The sequence below is a fragment of the Malaclemys terrapin genome, chromosome 5, assembly GCF_027887155.1.
Source record: "Malaclemys terrapin pileata isolate rMalTer1 chromosome 5, rMalTer1.hap1, whole genome shotgun sequence".
Lineage (NCBI taxonomy): Eukaryota > Metazoa > Chordata > Testudines > Emydidae > Malaclemys > Malaclemys terrapin.
The window spans coordinates 36,392,789-36,412,258 of NC_071509.1; the positions used below are offsets into that span (position 1 = coordinate 36,392,789).

Consider the following 19,470-nt stretch of genomic DNA (forward strand, 5'->3'; position numbering starts at 1 on the left):
TTTTGTATACTATGTCTGAATCCTGGTTAAAATTAATTATATTCTGGAAAGGAGGATGCTTTCTAAAATTATCACAAAAGGCTGTGATTTTTTTTTTTAAACTGGCATTACTGATTTTCTTCACATTTAAACCAATAAAAACAGAAACATTACAAAATTGTATTAAAGATATTTGTTATGCTTAAGATTAAGGAATAGCTCATTAAATGGAAGTTTCACTTAAACTAGATTATTTTATTTTTACAGCTTTCTATAGCGTAGACTGTTTAGCTACCATGAAGGTTTCTTAGTGTCTATTCTACATTGTAATTTATTCAAAACTGCAGTTTGCTGTGCTTAATTAATAATACAAGCTGCCCTTCAAGTCCAGAGATAAAAAGCTAATAAATATTTTAATTAAAAGTAAACCATTAACATTCTGATCATGATGCAATATAATGCCATAAACAAAGCTTAAAACTCAAAACGGTCCTAAAAAACTCATGTCTGTTAAATTGTGGTGTAAATTGTGAAGCTCTTTTTTTCTCTCTTGTATAAAGAATATCTATCCTTTTTAGTAAAGGGGCTTAATGTAAGATTGTTCAGACTATGAAGTTAAATAGAAAATTTATTTTTAAATTATTACTTTTTAGCTATAGTTTTATAATATTTTAATAAAAATAATTGTAACAAAACTCCCAAACAGGTGTGGGGGGAAAATCGTGCCAGTTGGATAAAACAAGAAATATGAAGTCAAGAACTAGATAAGTGGTGTCTAACCTGTGGGCTGGAACCACTTGTGACCCTAAAGTGTGATTGTGTTCAGAAAAAAAATTGTTTTTGATTGAGTTGAAAATGTGCTCTGCATGCATTGTAGCAAAGGATAACTTTCCCCAGAAGTCTATATTTAAATATAATTCCCAGTGTCTGAATAGTTTTACCTATCTTTTCCTAATTGGATATTACATGGTCTCTGTATATTTTACAACTGGACTATTTATATGTTCTAAATTATCTAGTTCTTGTTCAGTAAATAATCTGTGGCTATATGTTTCTTTTTTATTGCTTTTGATTGGATTTAATTTTGTTTAAATGTCTGGCCATCCTTTGTGGATTAATATATGTAGTACATTATCTTCTTAAAATTATAAAATGGAAAAAGCTGACAACATTCCTTGAAGTACTATACACAGGGACCATAATATTTATATTTTACAAATTATTAAATTTCATATACAATTTTAAAAAATAGAACATGTTAACAGAATCATATTGTTCATCCTATTCTTTTTCCTTATTTGTATGTTACACAGAAATAGCTACAATGACCACCTACAAAATGTTGCTAGCTGTCATGACATTTGAATGCCAAGTCATTAATTTTATTCTTCCAACTATGGCATCTGTCTTCTTGACATGTTCCACATAAGCTCCATTTTTGGCTCTAAAATTGCCTCTAAAAGTTTCGCTTGGCTTGAGTCTGCTTTCACCTAGATTTCATTTTAAACTTGTTTGTGAAGACTTTACTTAATACTATGTTTCTGCATAATTTTTTTCTGAAGAGCTAAGTGATATGCTTAGTTATGGAAAAAGTGATTGTTGCCTTTCAGTATGCTGTCTCAGAAATGTTTTGCTGGTTCTTTGACCTCATGTCCCCTAGGACTGCTCTCTTGCAGCTTGTTCTTTATTGTGAAAGAAAACTGTCACAGCCTCTCTCTCTCCCCACTCTGCACAAAGCAGAAAAAAATTATTGTAGCCCACTGCTACGCAACGTATTTCTTTTAAATAATTAGGCCTTTAATAATATCTGCTTCCTTAGTTTCCTAAATGCTTGATTATGATTTTATTACATAGATTTGTAGAACACCCATTACAGTAGTAGCTGGACATACCTTGCATAGCTAAAGTTGAGTCATTAACATTCCCTGTAAAGGAGCAAAATACCATGTTCTCCTGCTGCCTTATTAGTTTTTAGCTAGAGAATTATATGGCCAGTTAGCAAAGTCCCCTGAAAAAGCCATGGTTAACAAATCAATGCATCTTGCAACTCTTTCACATTTAAGAATATTTCTGGTGTAGCAAATTTCAAAGATGTGGGGCTCAAACTAGGATTGCCTCGCCTTAAGCTCTCATGAGCTGCATTCTTCAGACAGTGTGTACCATTGTTGAAGTTTTCCTTTTCACCTGCCTGACAAAAATACTCCAGAGTTTCATAACAGAGATGCAATGCTATAAAATAATCTGGAGTGTAAACTCTTTGTGACAGGGACCTGTCTTTTAGTGTTTTCTGAGAAGCATATTTGTGAGTACCATGCAATAAAATAATGAATAATAATGTGTACCTGTTTAATATGGTAAAACCACACTCATTCACACTGATCAAGAAACCACATGTGAAGTGTGCGTGGTTCTGAGCCTGTGTGTATATGAGATGTTGATGGTCCTCATTGGCCAGTCAAGGAACACGGTCCATCTACATTGATCCTGCCTGATAAAGTATGGTGATTGTGACAGGAGTGGAGCTGCTCTGTAAACTATTGGGTTTCCAGGTACCTGAAGTACAAATTAGTGAGGTTCTGCTGAATTGTCTAATTGTATTTCTGTTCTGGAGACAATCATTTATAATATAGGCTACTTTTGAGGAAACACACTGCCCTCTAGTACAATTTTCAGATTCTTGGTTATGATGACAGCAGAAATGTTTAATTCTTTAGACATTCTTTGAACTTGGTAGATCAAAAGCTATGTGTAGCACATTTAATTTGTTAAGAAAATGCGGTGGTCCCTAGCATCAGTGTTTTTAAGATAATGAAGTATGAAGATACTATGTTGCACAAAGTCATCAGAAAATACAGACTTATCTATTGGCTCTATTGCATTTCAAATAATTACATAGCATAGTTCTGATAAAGATTTCAGGACTTTCAGATGAGTTTCAGATATGCCAAAATTGCTATTTCTAATCATAGAATATCAGAGTTGGAAGGGACCTCAAGAGGTCATCTAGTCCAACCCCCTGCTCAAAGCAGGACCAATTCCCAGCTAAATCATCCCAGCCAGGGCTTTGTCAAGCCGGGCCTTAAAAACCTCCAAGGAAGGAGACTCCACTTTAAGTATAATTAAATACACATACTTAAAAGTGTTTTTATATATATACATCACTTTCCAATTTAGGAGCTCAAACTGCCATACAAACAATAATAAATTAAGCCTCACAGATCTGAGAGTGTTAAGTAAACATTATAATCCCCATTTTTTAAGTGGGGGAACTAAGGCTGAAAAGTTAAGTGACTTTCCCATGATTGCACAGTTGAGAAGAAAACTTGTCTCCCATTCATGTGCTGTAATCTCTGGACCAACTGCTGTGTTATGTTCATTATATTCATTATTACATATAACTGAGGAAGGATCAGTCTTTTGGTTAAAGCTCTAGACTAGAAGTCGGGAGTTCTGAGTTAATTCCTATATCTGCCACAGACTTCTTGTGTGACCTTGGGCAAGTTACTGAAACTTTCCATTCTCTATCTGTAAAACAGATCTAATACTTCCTGTTGTCCACTCTGTGCTGGTCTTGTCTATTTAGATTGCAAGCTCTTTGGAGTAGAGCCTGTCTCATTGTGCGTAGCATGATGGAGCTCTCATTGCAATTAGGGCTGGTAGACATCTGCTAGTGCGCAATCTTTTGACAACCACCTCAGATTGCTGTGGTAACACATTGTACAGACAGTACAATTCTATGAGAACTTGATTTTGTTTAAAGAAAAATTTTAACTTGAAATCAGCCTGAGACCTTCTGCCTGTTTTAGTGGATTTTAATCACATTTCATATTTTAAATTTTTTTTTCATTTTGCTTTGTGAAAGACCCACACAGACCAGAGAAATTGACTAACTAGCAAAAAGCCTAAGTCCTGCAAATAGTTATTCACGTGCTTAACTTTAAGTATGTGAATGGTCCCTCTGATTTTAAACAGGACTATTTTTGTGCTTAGCGCATGCATAAATATTTGTATATTGGAGCCTGTAACAGGGTGGCTTGCCCCTTTAAGAGCTAGAGGCCTGGGGCCAGCCAACTCTAGTTACTAAGGAAGCACATCTGAGCAGGAATCAGGTGATTCCCCTATAAAAAGTAGCAGAAAGCTGCAGAGAAGTGGGGATGCTCAGGGAAGCCAGAGTGGAATACAGAGGCTGTTATGAGTGAGTAGGCTCCAAGAGAGAGACCTGGGATTTGGGAATGAGTCTATAGACGGGAAAAGCCTAGGAGGATCCCTGATAAGAGGGTAAATTGATGGATTTGAAGAGACTGTATTTTGATCTGTTTTTGATTAAACCAGACCCCCAAGGAGGGGTAGAATTGGATGGAAAGAAAGCAGACTCCACGGGAGTAAAAAAGACTGCAGCCAGGTAGGGCTGAGAATAGCTTGCCAAGGCAGGGAAGAGCTGCAAAGAACAGACGCATGGGAAGAAGAGAAGCCCCAGGACTGAGTTTTGCTTTTTGTCTTACGTCAATAAATTACATGCTGGGAGAAGGGGCATAATTGAACAAAAAAGCCTTTGAAGTTTATTTGAAAAGTCCATTTAAGGGGAATCTGAGGCAGGCTGCTTGTAGCACAACCAGCAGTGACTCCAGGCACCAGCGCTCCAAGTGTGTGCCTGGGGCGGTAAGCCATGGGGGGCCGCCCTGCCAGTCCCTGCGAGGGTGGCAGTCAGGCAGCCTTCGGCGGCATGCCTGCAGGAGGTCCGCTGGTCCCGCAGATTCGGCAGCGATTCGGTGGCGGGTACGCCGAAGCCGCGGGACCGGCGGACCTCCTGCAGGCGCGCCGCCGAAAGCTGCCTGCCTGCCGTGCTTGGGGCAGCAAAAAAAAGTTAGTGCCACCCTTGAGCACAACAGAGGATGGCCCATTGGCAGAGTCTGTTTGCCTATACAAGGGGAAACCGTGAAACAGCCTGCTTTCAAATGCACAAAATAAACTGAAAAGATAGGGATATTTTTTCTTAAATCCTTCTATTTTATGGTAAATGTATTTCATTGTTTGTAATAGCAGTAACAAAAAATTCAGACAGTGATTTTTAATTTGACTGTGTTTCTTAATTAGATTACAGTGTCTGCTTCAAAATAGTGGCTTTAAACATGAATAGTAAAACTTTTGTACAAAGCTTTTTTTTTTTAAAAAAAGCACAATTAGTACATATCCTGAATCATTTACATTTTGTGAACATTTTATGTCTGAACTAGTTTAAAGGAAATATTTAACAAAATTCTGATTTATTACTTTTATTTGCCCTTTATTGGAAAGAAAAATGAAAATATATTTTCTCCTGAGCTATTTTCAGTTAACATGAAATGAACAGTGTTTTTCCTAGTTTCAGAATTTACTAGTTTTAACTGGTCCCTCAGTTTATGGAATTGATTTAATTTAAGCATAGTATTCTTCCCACCCTCATGTTAATACTCATATGAAAAGAACAACCACTATTTCCCACCACCTTCTTATTTTCTTGCATGCTACCCCTTGCAAATGTTTTCCCCAAACTTACTCGTAAGGCCACTACCCATTCACTCTTCAAGTCCCTCACTTGAAAGAACCACTTCTGCTGCAGCACTTACAAGAAATCAGCCAGTGAATATTGTCTAGGGCCTTTATCATTCAAGCTGTTTGACTGTGTCCTCTGGAGTCCCACTGAAGCTAGAAGGGTTCTGTGGAAGGGAAGGAGCTGAGGGCAACTGGATTATTTAAAAATCCTTGTAAAACTGTGTAAAGCCATATTCACTTGGTGACATCATGGCAGAGGTAAGTTTTAAGGAGGGAATTAAAAGAGGAGAAAGTGGCTTTGTGGATTTTTGCAGGGAGCTCCTCCCACTCATAGGGGGCAGCATGGGCAAAAGCAGACGAGTTCACCCCAGTATATTCTCCACAGACTTTAGGGAGTAACCGGGTGATTTAAGATGAACATGGAAAAGTCTGAACCTTTCTTCAATGTGATCTCTTTTTGACATTTATACTATTTAGACTGGCTTTTTGTGGGTTTAAATATTTGGATATTCATATTGTATCCAAATGCCCGACTTAGTTCTAATTGATATTAACATTACTAATATTAAACAAGATTTGATGGGACCTATAAAAACAGAAGTGCATTAAACTAGAAGTTGTTGGAGAGAATAATCAGAACAGTTCTTTCAGAACTTTCAAGCAGGCAAGGCTTGGCTCTAGAGAGAGCAAAAGTTTGGAAGACTGAGATATTCCAATTTTGTCCAAACTCTTCCCTTCCCTTCATTCTCATTTTTTGTGTGTCCTCTAACGTACAACTAAACAATAATATTGTATTACGTGGATCCTCATGCATTCCCCCAGTTTTTTTTAACTTGTTTTATGGAGGAAATTTAGAATGAACAATGGAATGTATCTCTTGACAGTTGGGGGAAGGATATTTCAAATGATATTTACGGGCATATGGATCTCTTTTTATAATTTTTCCTTCTTTTCAGTAATATGCCCTCCTATGTAACTATCAGCATTTATTTTACTTATATAAGTATAAATCAGGGGTTTATTTCAGACTGAAGAATGATTAATAATATTTATTTCATTTTAGGACATTTTGTACTACGAACAGCTTAAGTCCAATGTGATTCAGCATGATCTTTTAGTGGACAGCCTGATCTACAAAGTGAGTAATTCATTAATTAGTGAGTATTTACTGATCAAAGCAATAACTCTGTATAAAGAAAACACAAATGTTCTGGTTATATGGAGCATGGGAATAAAGCGTGCTCATCTTTGAGTGTCCTCTACATATTCCCATTCGTGGGATGTGCTGGCTGCTGCAGACTGGATGGTGGAAACTTCTTGTAGCAGTGCTCTTTGGAGTCTTCATATCTCCCTTTTATCCCTCCCTCAGTGTTTCTGAATGTGTGGTGCTCTGTGCTGCCTCATTTCCTTCCAGCTGCAGGAGCGGGAAGATATGAACCTCTCCGGATGCTTTGACTCCAGATCCTTATCTCAATAAGATTTTAGTACCTTAGTCTAGTCTAGCTTTAGCGTTAGTACAGTTAGTATTAGTTAGTTAGTAGTCAGCTCTTTGATTCTGACTTCTGGTTCCATGGTGGATCCAAAGTTGAAATAACCGGATTTTAAGTGTGTGTGTGTGTGATATCATGTGGTCTCTCCAGTATCAGATGCTCGCACTAGATGTTTAGATGGCATGCCTGGATGAAGGCCACTCTTCTTCAAGATGCTCAAACTTCAGCACCTTTACCCTGTGAACACATAAGGAGTAGCAGAATAGGCTACAAGCTTTACTGTCACAAGAAGCACCGGCTGTGAAGCCTTTCTGCTCCAACTCTGCTAAAGAATCCAAGCTTAAAGATAGGAAACTGATATAATGCCTAGAACCTTCCAGACCTTGCAGTGCAAAAGACACTGGTCTCCGAGCTGGGCTCTGGGTCCAAGGCTATTGCATTATCGGTATATAGCTTTGAAGCGCTTAAAACTTCAATTGGTTGTGGCCTCTGACGTGAGAGCCAAGCCACAACAGATCCAATAAACCTTGGTTCCAAGAAAGACAATATCAAGGCTAAGCATGCGCCGAAGGCTGAGACAGAGCCACATGCTGGGGATTCCTCAGATACCTCTGAGCAAGATCAGAGCCTAACTGTTCTGAAGCCAGAGAGAACAAATGATCCAGAATGGAGAAAACCTCTCCCAACGGATCTCTCCTCAGTTCAGAGGGTTGCATCGGCTCTGAAAAAACCTCTGTAACTCTTGTTGCTAGTACATCTGGTTCCTATGGCTCAGGTGCACACAGAGCCGCAGTTGGAGTGTTTCCCAGATCTGAATGACAGTCATCTTTCTACACCAGATGAGAGGAAGAGAGAGAGGGATCTATCTTGGTATTCTCTGGCTGCTTCCATAAGAGTCAGCCAGGTTCCCCTCCCCACCATTGTAATCCATTGTTTAGAATAGATGCTAGGATCAGTTATTTTGCCAATAGTGTGATTGTCAGATCTGAGATCAGATCCACAATCCGAAGAAGAATTGGATCACATTAGTGTTACTGATGTTCAACTGAGCTTTCAGTCACAAAAACCTGACTATACAACTAGATATGATCTGTGTGGATCATGAGATATTGCCATAGTTGGGTTAATGGCTGGATTGGCAAGTGCCACCTTGCGCTGTGTGGCCATATTGCCCATTGCCTAGGCATCACAGAGACCTTCTTTAGCCTTACCAGCATAGGCACTCATCTCCGACTAGAGATAGGAAAAGGTTCAGACCTCAGATCCGAGACCTTTTTTTGTATCTACTTACAGAGAGCACTTTCCCACTATAGTGTTGGATGCTTTATCTGAAGAAGAGAAGCCTGTAATTCAAATGGAATATCAGCAGTTATAACCAGAGCTTGAGAATGATTCTTCTCCTGATGCGAATGTTGGTAATGCTGCAGTCTCTTCACCTTTGGAGGATTTGCAATTTAATTATCTCATGGGTAGAATGGTTATAATATTAACGCTTCTGTCAGTTGTTTTAGAGGAGACTTCCCACCTAGTTTTTGATATTTTCGGTTCTAATTCAGAGTAAGGTGTGTCTCCAAGTTTTAGATATGACTATCCTGCCTGACCCCCTGGATACATACTTGGGAAGCTAGTACAAGCCGCTGACCTTCCACCATAATCATGCTGTTATTTTTAGTGTGCTAGCTCTGGCAGAGCTAGCACATATCTGTCTACCTGTGCTGGAAAGCAGACTCCTAGCTGCTCGGTAGACATGCCGTATGTTCAGAGTTTTGTCTTTCCTGAAGGAAATTCTTTCATCTTTGTCATCGTGGATACTCTAAGAGAATGTTCTGAAGGGGGATCATTCAGTTTTCATAACTCCACCATTGACAGTCACTTTGGATGAGTCTAAGAGTAGATGGGCAGTGCACCTTCATGATCTGTTAATTCAGGACCATTGGAGTTATGGAGAAAAGAGATTTGTATGTTGTTGGAGAATAACAGAGTTTTTACTTTTTGTTTGGGTACAGCAAGTTAGATACTTTATTTTTTTAAGCAATTGCTTATAAGGGAGAGAGCTAAATAGGTTTCTTAACAGGTAAACAATTACAGCAAGCATTTATACCTTTTGTTACAGATAATAATGAGCAACAGCTGCATTTTGTTTATACATAGGTTATTCTGATATTTTGTTTTTCTTCCTTGTTTAGACTTTAGTTTACATACAATATTATTTACACATTATTTACACAAGGTTGCAACAACTTTTTACACAGTTGTTTTTTTTACTTGCCTTACACAATTCTCGCTTTTACAAATTTCGCGTTATTAGAGTTACAGTTAGCCTGACTCTTGCTAACAAACTGTTATGCATTGCAATTTCCTTTTTCTCAGTTCTTTTTCTGCTTCCACAATCCCCCCTTTTGTACTACTAGTACAACAAACCTTTTTAAATTTTTATGTGCATTAAGTTTTGGAATTTAGATTTTACTTTAAATGCTTTAACCTTAGGGGTTTTGATTGGATGTAATGACAATGCATGATGAACATGGACATGAAAGGTATTACTATTATTACGTCCTTTGTAACAACAATAACATAATTCTAAGCTAACTAATAGCAACACAAGCAATAACATTTTCATAGCAATAATATGATGGGGTTGTTGTACAATTTTAGTTATAAAGCACAATACATTATACTTAGTACATAAAGTAAACACTTTGTAAGCTGTATGAAAGGCATACTTTTTAACTTGATATGTATTTTGAAGCATGTGAATTTGCCCTTGTATTTTAGAGATTTTTTTGAACCTTTAGTAACAGTGAAAGCAAATTTTGAAATTGATTAGGCACTAAACTAGTTTAATTAAAGGGTATTTGGAACCTAAGGGCTACTTGCAAAATGCTATCTGCAGGCCAGTAAATAATATGATTGCCTGCAGTGGTAATGAAATTAAAATGTATGTTTTGCAATGTGGTGGCTTTAACATACACACAGCTATTATTAGCTTGAAAAAGTAAGTGTTCTGTTAGGGTAGTTTCTTGTTTTCTATCCTCCCAGCAAACTTAGTTATGAAGAGTAACAACTTCTCCTGGCTTCAGTTTATGGATACACTGAAGCTGTGGAGGTTTTAAAGGCCAAAATGTTCATTGACTTTCTAACCCCATTTAAATGTCAGATGTAATTTCAGGAGCACTGACTAAAAATTGATTAGTTTTTAATGTTTTTTTTGTAGGCAGGAATTTCTGGACTTTGTGGTTTTAATGAAGCAAGTGTTCCTTTGTTTCTCAAAAAAAAAAAAAAAAAAAAAAAAAAAAGTGTGGCTTATCATTCCACAGGGGAGAGGTTACTAGCACATTGCCTTGTTTTTTTGTTTTTTTTTTTTTCCTGCTGTCCAGAAGGCACAGCAGAACTAGAAAGAGAAATAGACTTATTATTAGTTGAAGAGTTCTTCCGAGGTGGAAGGGTCTTTTTAGAGTGAAAAGCATGGGTTCAGGTAGGCAGTACTTGGCACTTTACAGCAGTGTTGGTGGTTACAAGGCCTTGGAAAGGGCCTTTTCAGCATGGAGCCAAAGCAGTCTTTCATTGATGGACTTTACGTAGACTCAGTTTCCTAGTTTTAATGAATGGCAGGGCTGCTAGGGTCTTTGGGTAGCACTTTTTTTATCTGTGAGAAAAGAAACCTAACACATTTTATTAATGCCTGGCAGTGTTTTGCAGATTTAGCAGCTGAAGTCTAAAAACCGGAGAGGGGTTTAGCATTCCTCTCTCCACCCCGGTTAACCGGGAAGGGTGTCAGGTGGATCTACCCCAGTCGTAGCAAGACTGGTTAATAGAGAAGTTGAAGAAAAGGGAAGAGTTGTGTACTTGATAACTAGAATTGAGCAATTAAAAGCATAAATCATAAACCAGGCAGTAACTCAAACCTACACCCAGGGCAAGTTGCAAGCCATAAAACAGAACTTCCAGGCAGAAAAGGAAGCACTTGCTAAGCAAGTACCGGTCCTTCAGGAACTTGTCAAAATTTATTATTTGTACTTAGGCTGGTCTGCTTTGATTCTTGACCTTGAACGCAGATTAACTTTCTCTTTATCTCTGGACCAAGCTGAATTTTAAATTAACCCATTCCTTTCCTTAATAGACAAATTGCTCCCATTGTGTGTCAGAGGCTTTTTGGTGATTAAAAGCTCCTCTGAGATGTATGATCTTATTTAGATTGAAGGTACCTTCTAGTGAGTATTGTTTTAGATGGATTTGCATGTGTGTAATGATTCCAATTCTCTAAATACTTGCAGGTTTTAGGACCATAATGTACGTACATGAAATAAGATGGGGTACCCTTAGGGGGTGAGAGGGAATGCTTAGACTGTACCCCACCCATTTTTCAATTACACACACAGGGAGGATGCCCTGTCCGCGCTAGCGGCACATAAACTAAGGATCTCTCCCTACAGGGTACTTACACAGGAGAGACTAACGAGAATGGCCACGACCCTTTTACACCTTCCTTTAGCAAAGAGCGTCGGCTAGTCTGTGGGAGACGGCACCGCTTACTCTCTTTGCATCCAGCCAGATGATCAGACTGTCAGTGGCTCACACAGAGAGGAAGGGGAGGGAAGATGGGTTTACACACTCCTAGACCCAGGTAGCTTCCTTGCCAGACGATGCCAGGCCGAGTTAGCCCACCGTGGGTTGAATCTTCTAAAAGATCCTCTAGTTACCGGGCTTGCGTTAGAGTAGTTCTGGTCACGAGCCAAAAGACTTCGCAGAGTACTCTGGGCGTCTTCCGGTAACTTTTATTTACACTGGTGTACATACACACACACACCAAGGCCTCTATTTCTAAATACCACGATGCATCTATACCTTATGTCCGGACTTAATACACTATGAGGTGGTAACAACCCCTCAGCACTGGTGCATACCTAATGCATTTCTCTTATGCATATGGGGGCGGCCAAAGTAACAGTTCCCCAGAACCGCATAAAACTACCTTATTGGGGACGGCAAAACAATTCCCCAGAACCGCTCTGCATCTGATCTTGCTGCACAGTTAATAAGTTCGGATGGCGTGAGCCCAACAGGGACTGACGGCCCCACGGACAGTTCTCCTCCGATACCCCAATAGAGATTTTAAAAGGTCTCCTACCTCTATTGTGGTGCCATGGAGTTCGAAGGGGAACGATCCATAGGAGCTGCCGGTGCCTCTGCGGGCGTTACCATCCCGGACGAGCCCCCAAATTGTCGGAGAATAACAGAGTTCTCACTTTTTGTTTGGGTACAGCAAGTTAGATACTTTATTTTCTCAAGCAATTGCGAAGAGGGAGAGAGCTAAACAGGTCTCTCAACAGGTAAACAATTACAGCAAGCATTTATACTTTTTGTTTCAGACAATAATGAGCAACAGCTGCATTTTGTTTATACATAGGTCATTCTGCTATCTTGTTTTCCTCACTTGTTTAGACTCTAGTTTACATACAATATTATTTACACAAGGTCGCAACAACTTTTTACACAGTTCTTTTTTACTTGCCTTACACAATTCTCGCTTTTACAAATTTCGCGTTATTAGGGTTACAGTTAGCCTGACTCTTGCTAATAGACTGTTATGCATTGCAATTTCCTTTTTGTCAGTTCTTTTTCTGCTTCCACAATGTAAACTGGAGATGAGTGCTATCTGTCTAGCTCTCAAATTTTTTCTGTCTCACATCCAGAACAAAGTAGTGCAAGATAACAGCAATGAGAAGGGAGGAGCTCACTCATCTGAGCTGTGTGAAGAGGCAGTCTAGCTATGGTCCTGCTGTATCCACTACAACGTCTACCCAATTGCCCTGAACTTAGGGGGCAAGTACAGCAACATAATAGATCAGTACTGTGAGGCAGTTGCATGAATGTTCTGTTAAGGATTCAGTAATTCAGGACATATTCATTCTCTGGTGGTTTCTGGAAGTAGATCTCTCTGTCACGAGACAGAATATAAAATACCCTTGTTTCTGCTCAGAATGGACACATTGGATGCTTTCCTTCTGAATTGGAGGATGGGCCTGTTATTTGCTTCCTCCTTTTCCTCTTATACAGCGGGTCATAAAGATAAAGCACAATGGGGCCAGAGTAATTCTAATAACTTCCACCTCGCTGGGACAATGGTGGTATAAGGACTTTCTTCACTTCTCTGAGGGGGTTTACAACCTTCTGCCAGTGATGGCAGCAAAAGCTGTTTTCACAAGTGGACGTGGAGGTTCATCTCCCAGGCTCTCTTTCTCTACATCTAACTGCCAGGGGTTATAGGACTTTAATGGATCTAGAAAAAAATCTTGCATGTTAGAAGGTTATTTCCAGGAAGCAATCACCCAGAAAGTGTGGAGTTTAGGTGGTATAAATTCATGACCTGACAAGTGTATAGATTCTGTGTGGGCACCAATTTAGTATATTAATATTTACTGCATGTAAAGTCTCTAGACCTCTTTCAGAGTACACGTAACAGCAATAGCAGCACATCATGTACTATAGATGCACATGACACAGTTAAAATATTTATGAAAGTGTCAGTTAATATGTACCCACCAGTGAAAGACTCAAATCCATCATAGGAAATTAATTTGGTCTTCACCCAGCTTATGAATCCTACTTTTGAACATAAGGTGGATGGTTCCTTATTTAATTTGTTTATTTAAGCAGCTTTTATAATAGCCTTTACATCAGCAAGGTGAGTGAGTGAGTTGCATGCTCTTATGGCTGACCTGACCATTCACTGTTTTTCAAAAGATAAAATTGCCCTTAAACCTCATCCTAGAATCCTTTCAAAAGTGGTGTCTGGATTTCATATCAATCAGTTAATTGCTGGTTGCCTTTCCAAGCTCTCATGCTTATAAAAAAAAAAATCTACACTACATATTTATGGTAGCTGTGTTAGTCTGTATCAGAAAAAAGAATGAATAGTACTTGTGGCACCTTAGAGACTAACAAATTTATGCAACAAAGCCCATTGCCAACTCTGTCCACAGATCTATTCAAGGGACACCATCATAGGACCTAATCACATCAGTCACACCATCAGAGGCTCGTTCATGTGCACATCTACCAATGTGATATATGCCATCATGTGCCAGCAATGCCCCTCTGTCATGTACATTGGCTAAACCGGACGGTCTCTATGCAAAAGAATAAATGGACACAAATCAGACATCAGGAATTGTAACATTAAAAAAACCAGTCGGAGAACACTTCAACCTCCCTGGTCACTTAGTTACAGACCTAAAAGTCGCAATTCTTCAACAAAAAAAACTTCAGAAACAGACTCCAATGAGAAACTGCAGAACTGGAATTAATTTGCAAACTGGACACCATTAAATTAGGCTTGAATAAAGATTGGGAGTGGATGGGTCATTACACAAAGTAAAAACTATTTCCCCATGCTAATTTTTCCCCTACTGTTACTCACACCTTCTTGTCAACTGTTTGAAATGGGCCATCCTGATTATCACTACACCAGTTTTTTTTTCTCCTGCTGATAATAGCCCACCTTAATTGATTAGTCTCGTTAGAGTTGGTATGGCAACACCCACTTTTTCATGTTCTCTGTGTATATATATCTTCCTACTGTATTTTCCACTGCATGCATCCGATGAAGTGGGTTTTAGCCCACAAAAGCTCATGCCCAAATAAATTTGTTCGTCTCCAAGGTGCCACAAGTACTCCTTGTTCATTTTTTCTTAGAGCTTCAAAAGTTTCCTAAAATTTTTATTTCTTATCCTGACAACTATAAGGGTCATGCTATTATCTAGGTGTTAGAAAGCATATAGGACAGGGATATACAGTTGCATTAGATCCTCCTTCTGCAGAAGTTAGGACATTGGCATGGGGTGTCTGGGCCCTTTTAAGCGATGTCAGGACCGGTCTGCCTGTGTTGGACTTCGTAAAGGAAAATGAGCCCATGTCAGCCACAAATCAGCAGCTAAGTGCCCAGGTTAATAGGTTAATTAGCTAACAAACACCTGGATCTGATAAATAGCTACCTATGCTCAGTTGGAGGAGGGTGCTGCTAGGAGGCTTGTAAGGGAGAGGTGCTCCCAGGGAACACAGCAATAGAATCCTCAGGAAAAGGAATTTATGGAGGGACTTCCTAGATAGTTGCAGAAGGCCCAGCCTGTGAGGAGCTGCATGCTGCCAGGTGAGGATCTATATTCAACACAAAATCCCTGCAGAGGCCTTATAGATTCATAGATTCTAGGACTGGAAGGGACCTCAAGAGGTCATCGAGTCCAGTCCCCTGCCCTCATGGCAGGACCAAATACTGTCTAGACCATCCCTGATAGTCATTTATCTAACCTACTCTTAAACATCTCCAGAGATGGAGATTCCACAACCTCCCTAGGCAATTTATTCCAGTGTTTAACCACCCTGACAGTAAGGAACTTTTTCCTAATGTCCAGCCAAAACCTCCCTTGCTGCAGTGTAAGCCCATTGCTTCTTGTTCTATCCTTAGAGGCTAAGGTGAACAAGTTTTCTCCCTCCTCCTTATGACTCCCTTAGTTACAGGGAAGGCATCATCGAGAGTGCCTTGCGGGTAATGAGCTTGGCCATGGGATTGCTAGACTCAGGTGGGACTAATAAACTCAGATGTAGTTTGCCTCCCTGCTAAGAAGCTTGGGTGAAAGTCTTTCTTGTGTGTCTGCTGAACTTTCTGTTAATAAATCCAGACCCTCAGAAGGTGTGCGGGGACAGGGGTGTGTGGAGGCGCTATTTGATACAACACAATCTGGGAAATTAAGACAGGGTGCACCTGCACTGCTGCGTCTGGACACAAGGGGCCACACAGGCGTGGCACACATCTTTTATAGACACACTTGACTTTCACAGTGGTTACCTCTCTAGCATGTCCAGAAATGTTCTGATTGTTGAAATATGTAAGGTTGCTACTTTGAGCCTCTAGTCACACCTTTCCAAAATACTATTCATTAGATCCAGCATCTAGATTGGCCCTGCTGAACTGAGCATCCATACTACTATCTTTATTCAGTTACGACACTGAATCCCACCATCCAGTCATGGGGTGTTGCTTGCCAAACTATCCCATGACTCAGTATATGCAGAGGACACTTGAAGAAAAAATGGAGATGACTTACTTGTAACTGGAATTCTTTGAGAGGGATGCTGCACGTTCCCATTCCCTGCCCACCTTCCCCTCTTCTTCAGAGTGTTAATGAAATATTGACTCTGCGGTGGGCTAGAAGGAACTGAGATGGGACACCATGCCCCCTTTTATAGCCTCACTCTCAGAATGTTCACAAACATTGAGAGGAGGGGCAGGAGCAGCAGTAGGGATGTGTGATCCCTTAACAGGCACTGGTGTGAGAAGTTTCCACAGTCCAAGCTGCACCAGCCAATGCATCCCATGAGTGTGAATGTGTGGAGTCCATCTTCAAGTATTCACGTTACAAGTAAGTAACCTCCTTTTAGCATGAATGACAATTGTAGAATCCAGTCGTTATTTAAAAATCCCCACAAGAACACAGAGGACTTGTCTGCAGGATTGAGCCCTAAACTGTTGATGTTTGGGGTGACTCAAGGATGCTTTTTGTTTGATGCTGGTCTGAATAAACACCAAGGGAAGAGCTTTTGGTCTCCGAGTTTTAGTCCAGAATATGATTGTAATCAAACCATTGTAGTGTTTTTGTGTTGTAATTGTAAATTTGAAGTCTGTGTATGACATCAGCTGATAAGTGACAGGAAACTCACTAATGCTGAAACAATGTCCTCAACCACTGTGCTGGGCCTAGATTCTGCAGGCATCGCCCAAATGAGAAAATTATCTTTCAGCACCAAACTGCTATATTTTTTTTTAATTGTAGGATGTAAAGCTGACAGCAAGCAATGATGACTACTATTTTGTATTTGAGGATTATTTATATCAGGTAAGTAGCTAGTTCTGCTTTAGAAAAGATGAAAGTATGTATTTGTTGGATTGTAACATCTTTGGGGGAGGAACTGTGTTTTTGTACCTGTTTGAACTGTATCTAGCATAATGGGGCCCCTAATTGAGGGCCGTAGATGCTACTGTAATACAAAGAATAAATAATATCACTTTCTGGATATAGGTTATATAAAATAACCTTTATGCTGTAGAAAGACCAGGGTCACTCTCTCTCCTGTGTCAATGCCCTGGACTTTCTGAAGTCCCTTGAATTATCAAATAGAATATTTCTGAATTTGAACAAGACTAGTCTAGAAGCTGAGCAAGACACTTGGATGGGAATGTATTGGAGGAGACAAAGACTTATTCAGAAGCCCCCAAATTGGAAATGATTCTACCTGTTTGTTTTTTCAATACAATAACATAAAAGGGATGAAGCCAGCCTGTTCTTTGTTTTTCCAGTAGTCATAAGTTAGTTGTTTCTTTTTCTTTTTCTTTTCTTTTTTTTAAAGTAGAGTTGGGCACACAAATTGACTAAGTCTTGAGAAGAATAGTCAAAAATCTTAGTTTAAAAATAAAAATGTTGCTTGACAATGGCTTATTGTAATGGGTAATGAAGTGGTTAACTATTTTAAAAATAAAAAATATAGTAATTTATAAATATAATGTGTGGATGCAGCAATGTCATTTTTCATCATTTCTAACATTTCTAGCAAATAACTTCTAGTTAATTTACATGGAATTATCTACATTACTTCCCTTTAAATCTTTTTAAATGGAAGGAGATTACATTCATGAATTTCCTAATGTGTATTTGATTGCAGTGTCAGCATAAATGTCATGGAGCAAACTTACCATTTTCACAGCACTTTCAGCTTGATTGGTCACAGTTGTTAGGGTGGGCTTGTTTAATTTTGTTTTTCATAGCTACATGAAACTAAATATGTGCCTTTTGAAGTTAGTGTGCCCTATGTAAATCTGTGCTTAGGGTCTGGAGGAAAAAATAACCAAGAAACTATGCTTAATGCTGCTTGTAGAAAATGTATACATTTTGTAATTAAATATATTTATTCAAATATATCTGTATATATAAAACTTTACACAATTCTTTTAAGTGTCCATTTCAAATTATATCTCTATTTCATTTCAATTAAAAGTACAATGACCGTTTTCAAATAAAAATATATCTGAATTAAAATGTAATTTATATTCTGAAAAGAGACTTCATAAAAATTACATCCCAGGTATCCATATTTATTCAGTCTCAAATACTTCTGACTCCTAAACAGAGAAAAATATACATAGAATATAATTTTTCTGTCAGTCTTAGCATCTCAGGTTGGGAGCTGAAATCAAACTGTTCTTTTGGCTCAATAAATATGTTACAGTTAGTAGTTATCTGACAGTCATGAAGAAAGAATCATTTGTTGGCTCTACCGTGATGACAGACATAAAAGCTTGTCTCTATCAGTGCTGGGAAGTTTATGTCACACTGACATAGGAGAGCAAATATGCTAAATCTGATGACATTTTTGCAGTCATTTCTCAGTACATAGCCACATTTGAAGGTTTTATTTTTGTTTCCTTTCAACATTTAAGTCTTGAGTAATAAAGATGAATGTGATTGTAGGAATTCAAAGAAACAAAAACCTCAAAAAGTATTGGATTTTAGTCACATAATCTCCAATGACTTCAACAACAGTCACCTAGCTAAATCCATGTGTGTGCTTTTAAAAAGTGCAGAGCTAAATTTGGTTCCAAGATTCGAAAAACAACCCTAAACTTCTGATCACTCCTTGTGTCTTATTCCATTTAGTACTTTATTCCATTCTGCAAAATGGTTTGTAAAAGAAGTATATCTCCTAAAGACAACCTTCATTTCCTACCTAATCTTCAGCTTCAACTAGTTCTCAAATTGTTTCATTCTGTAGACCACCAAGAAGCAGCTCCACAGACCACAGTTTAAGAATCACTCTGCTATGGCGTATTATTTGCTGATTCCAAATAAGTGAGGGGGATAAGTGGTTAAGTAAGAGAATTTGAACACTGAAAATTACAGCTTAAAAGGAATATAGGAATCAGTTGTCTGTCTAGTACTTCATTTTTTGGCAGAATTAGTTATTACATCTTAGATTGTAAACTTTTTGGGGAAAGGATGATGTCTACTTCTTAGGTTTGTATGGCACCCAAAGTGGGGCCCTGATCCTGTCCGGAGCATCTGGGCTTATGATAATATAAAGATTAAATAATAATAATTAATAATATTGAGTTGTACCATTGGTTCTCATTTAGTCATAAATAGGGGTCTACTTAAATTTTTCGCAGGTTGGTAACAGCATAAACAGACATTTGCTATTTATGCAGTGACCAGCCTACAAAACATTTTGTGATTTCTTTCCAGCATTTCTCAAACTGGGGAAATGCCAAAAGGGGGTGGCAAGCCCATTTGGGGTCGCAGTATTGCCATCCTTACTTCTCTGCTGCTGCCGGTGGTGGCGCTGCCTCAAGTTTGGCTGCGGGAGAAGCTGCTATCCGCTCTGCTTTCAGAGCTGGGTGGCGGGAGAGCAGTGGCTGCTG

At 38.9% G+C, this 19,470-nt stretch overlaps 1 protein-coding gene across 3 annotated transcripts in view; it reads left to right on the plus strand.

Annotated features, from left to right (window-relative positions):
* Positions 1-19,470, plus strand: part of TBC1D19 (TBC1 domain family member 19) — a 100,223-nt gene that overhangs the window by 58,415 nt on the left and 22,338 nt on the right. For all 3 annotated transcript variants that reach the window (XM_054030378.1, XM_054030379.1, XM_054030380.1), the window contains 2 exons: positions 6,575-6,649; positions 16,832-16,894. In XM_054030378.1, coding sequence (XP_053886353.1) covers positions 6,575-6,649; positions 16,832-16,894 — 138 coding nt within the window. The remainder of the gene's footprint in view (positions 1-6,574; positions 6,650-16,831; positions 16,895-19,470) is intronic.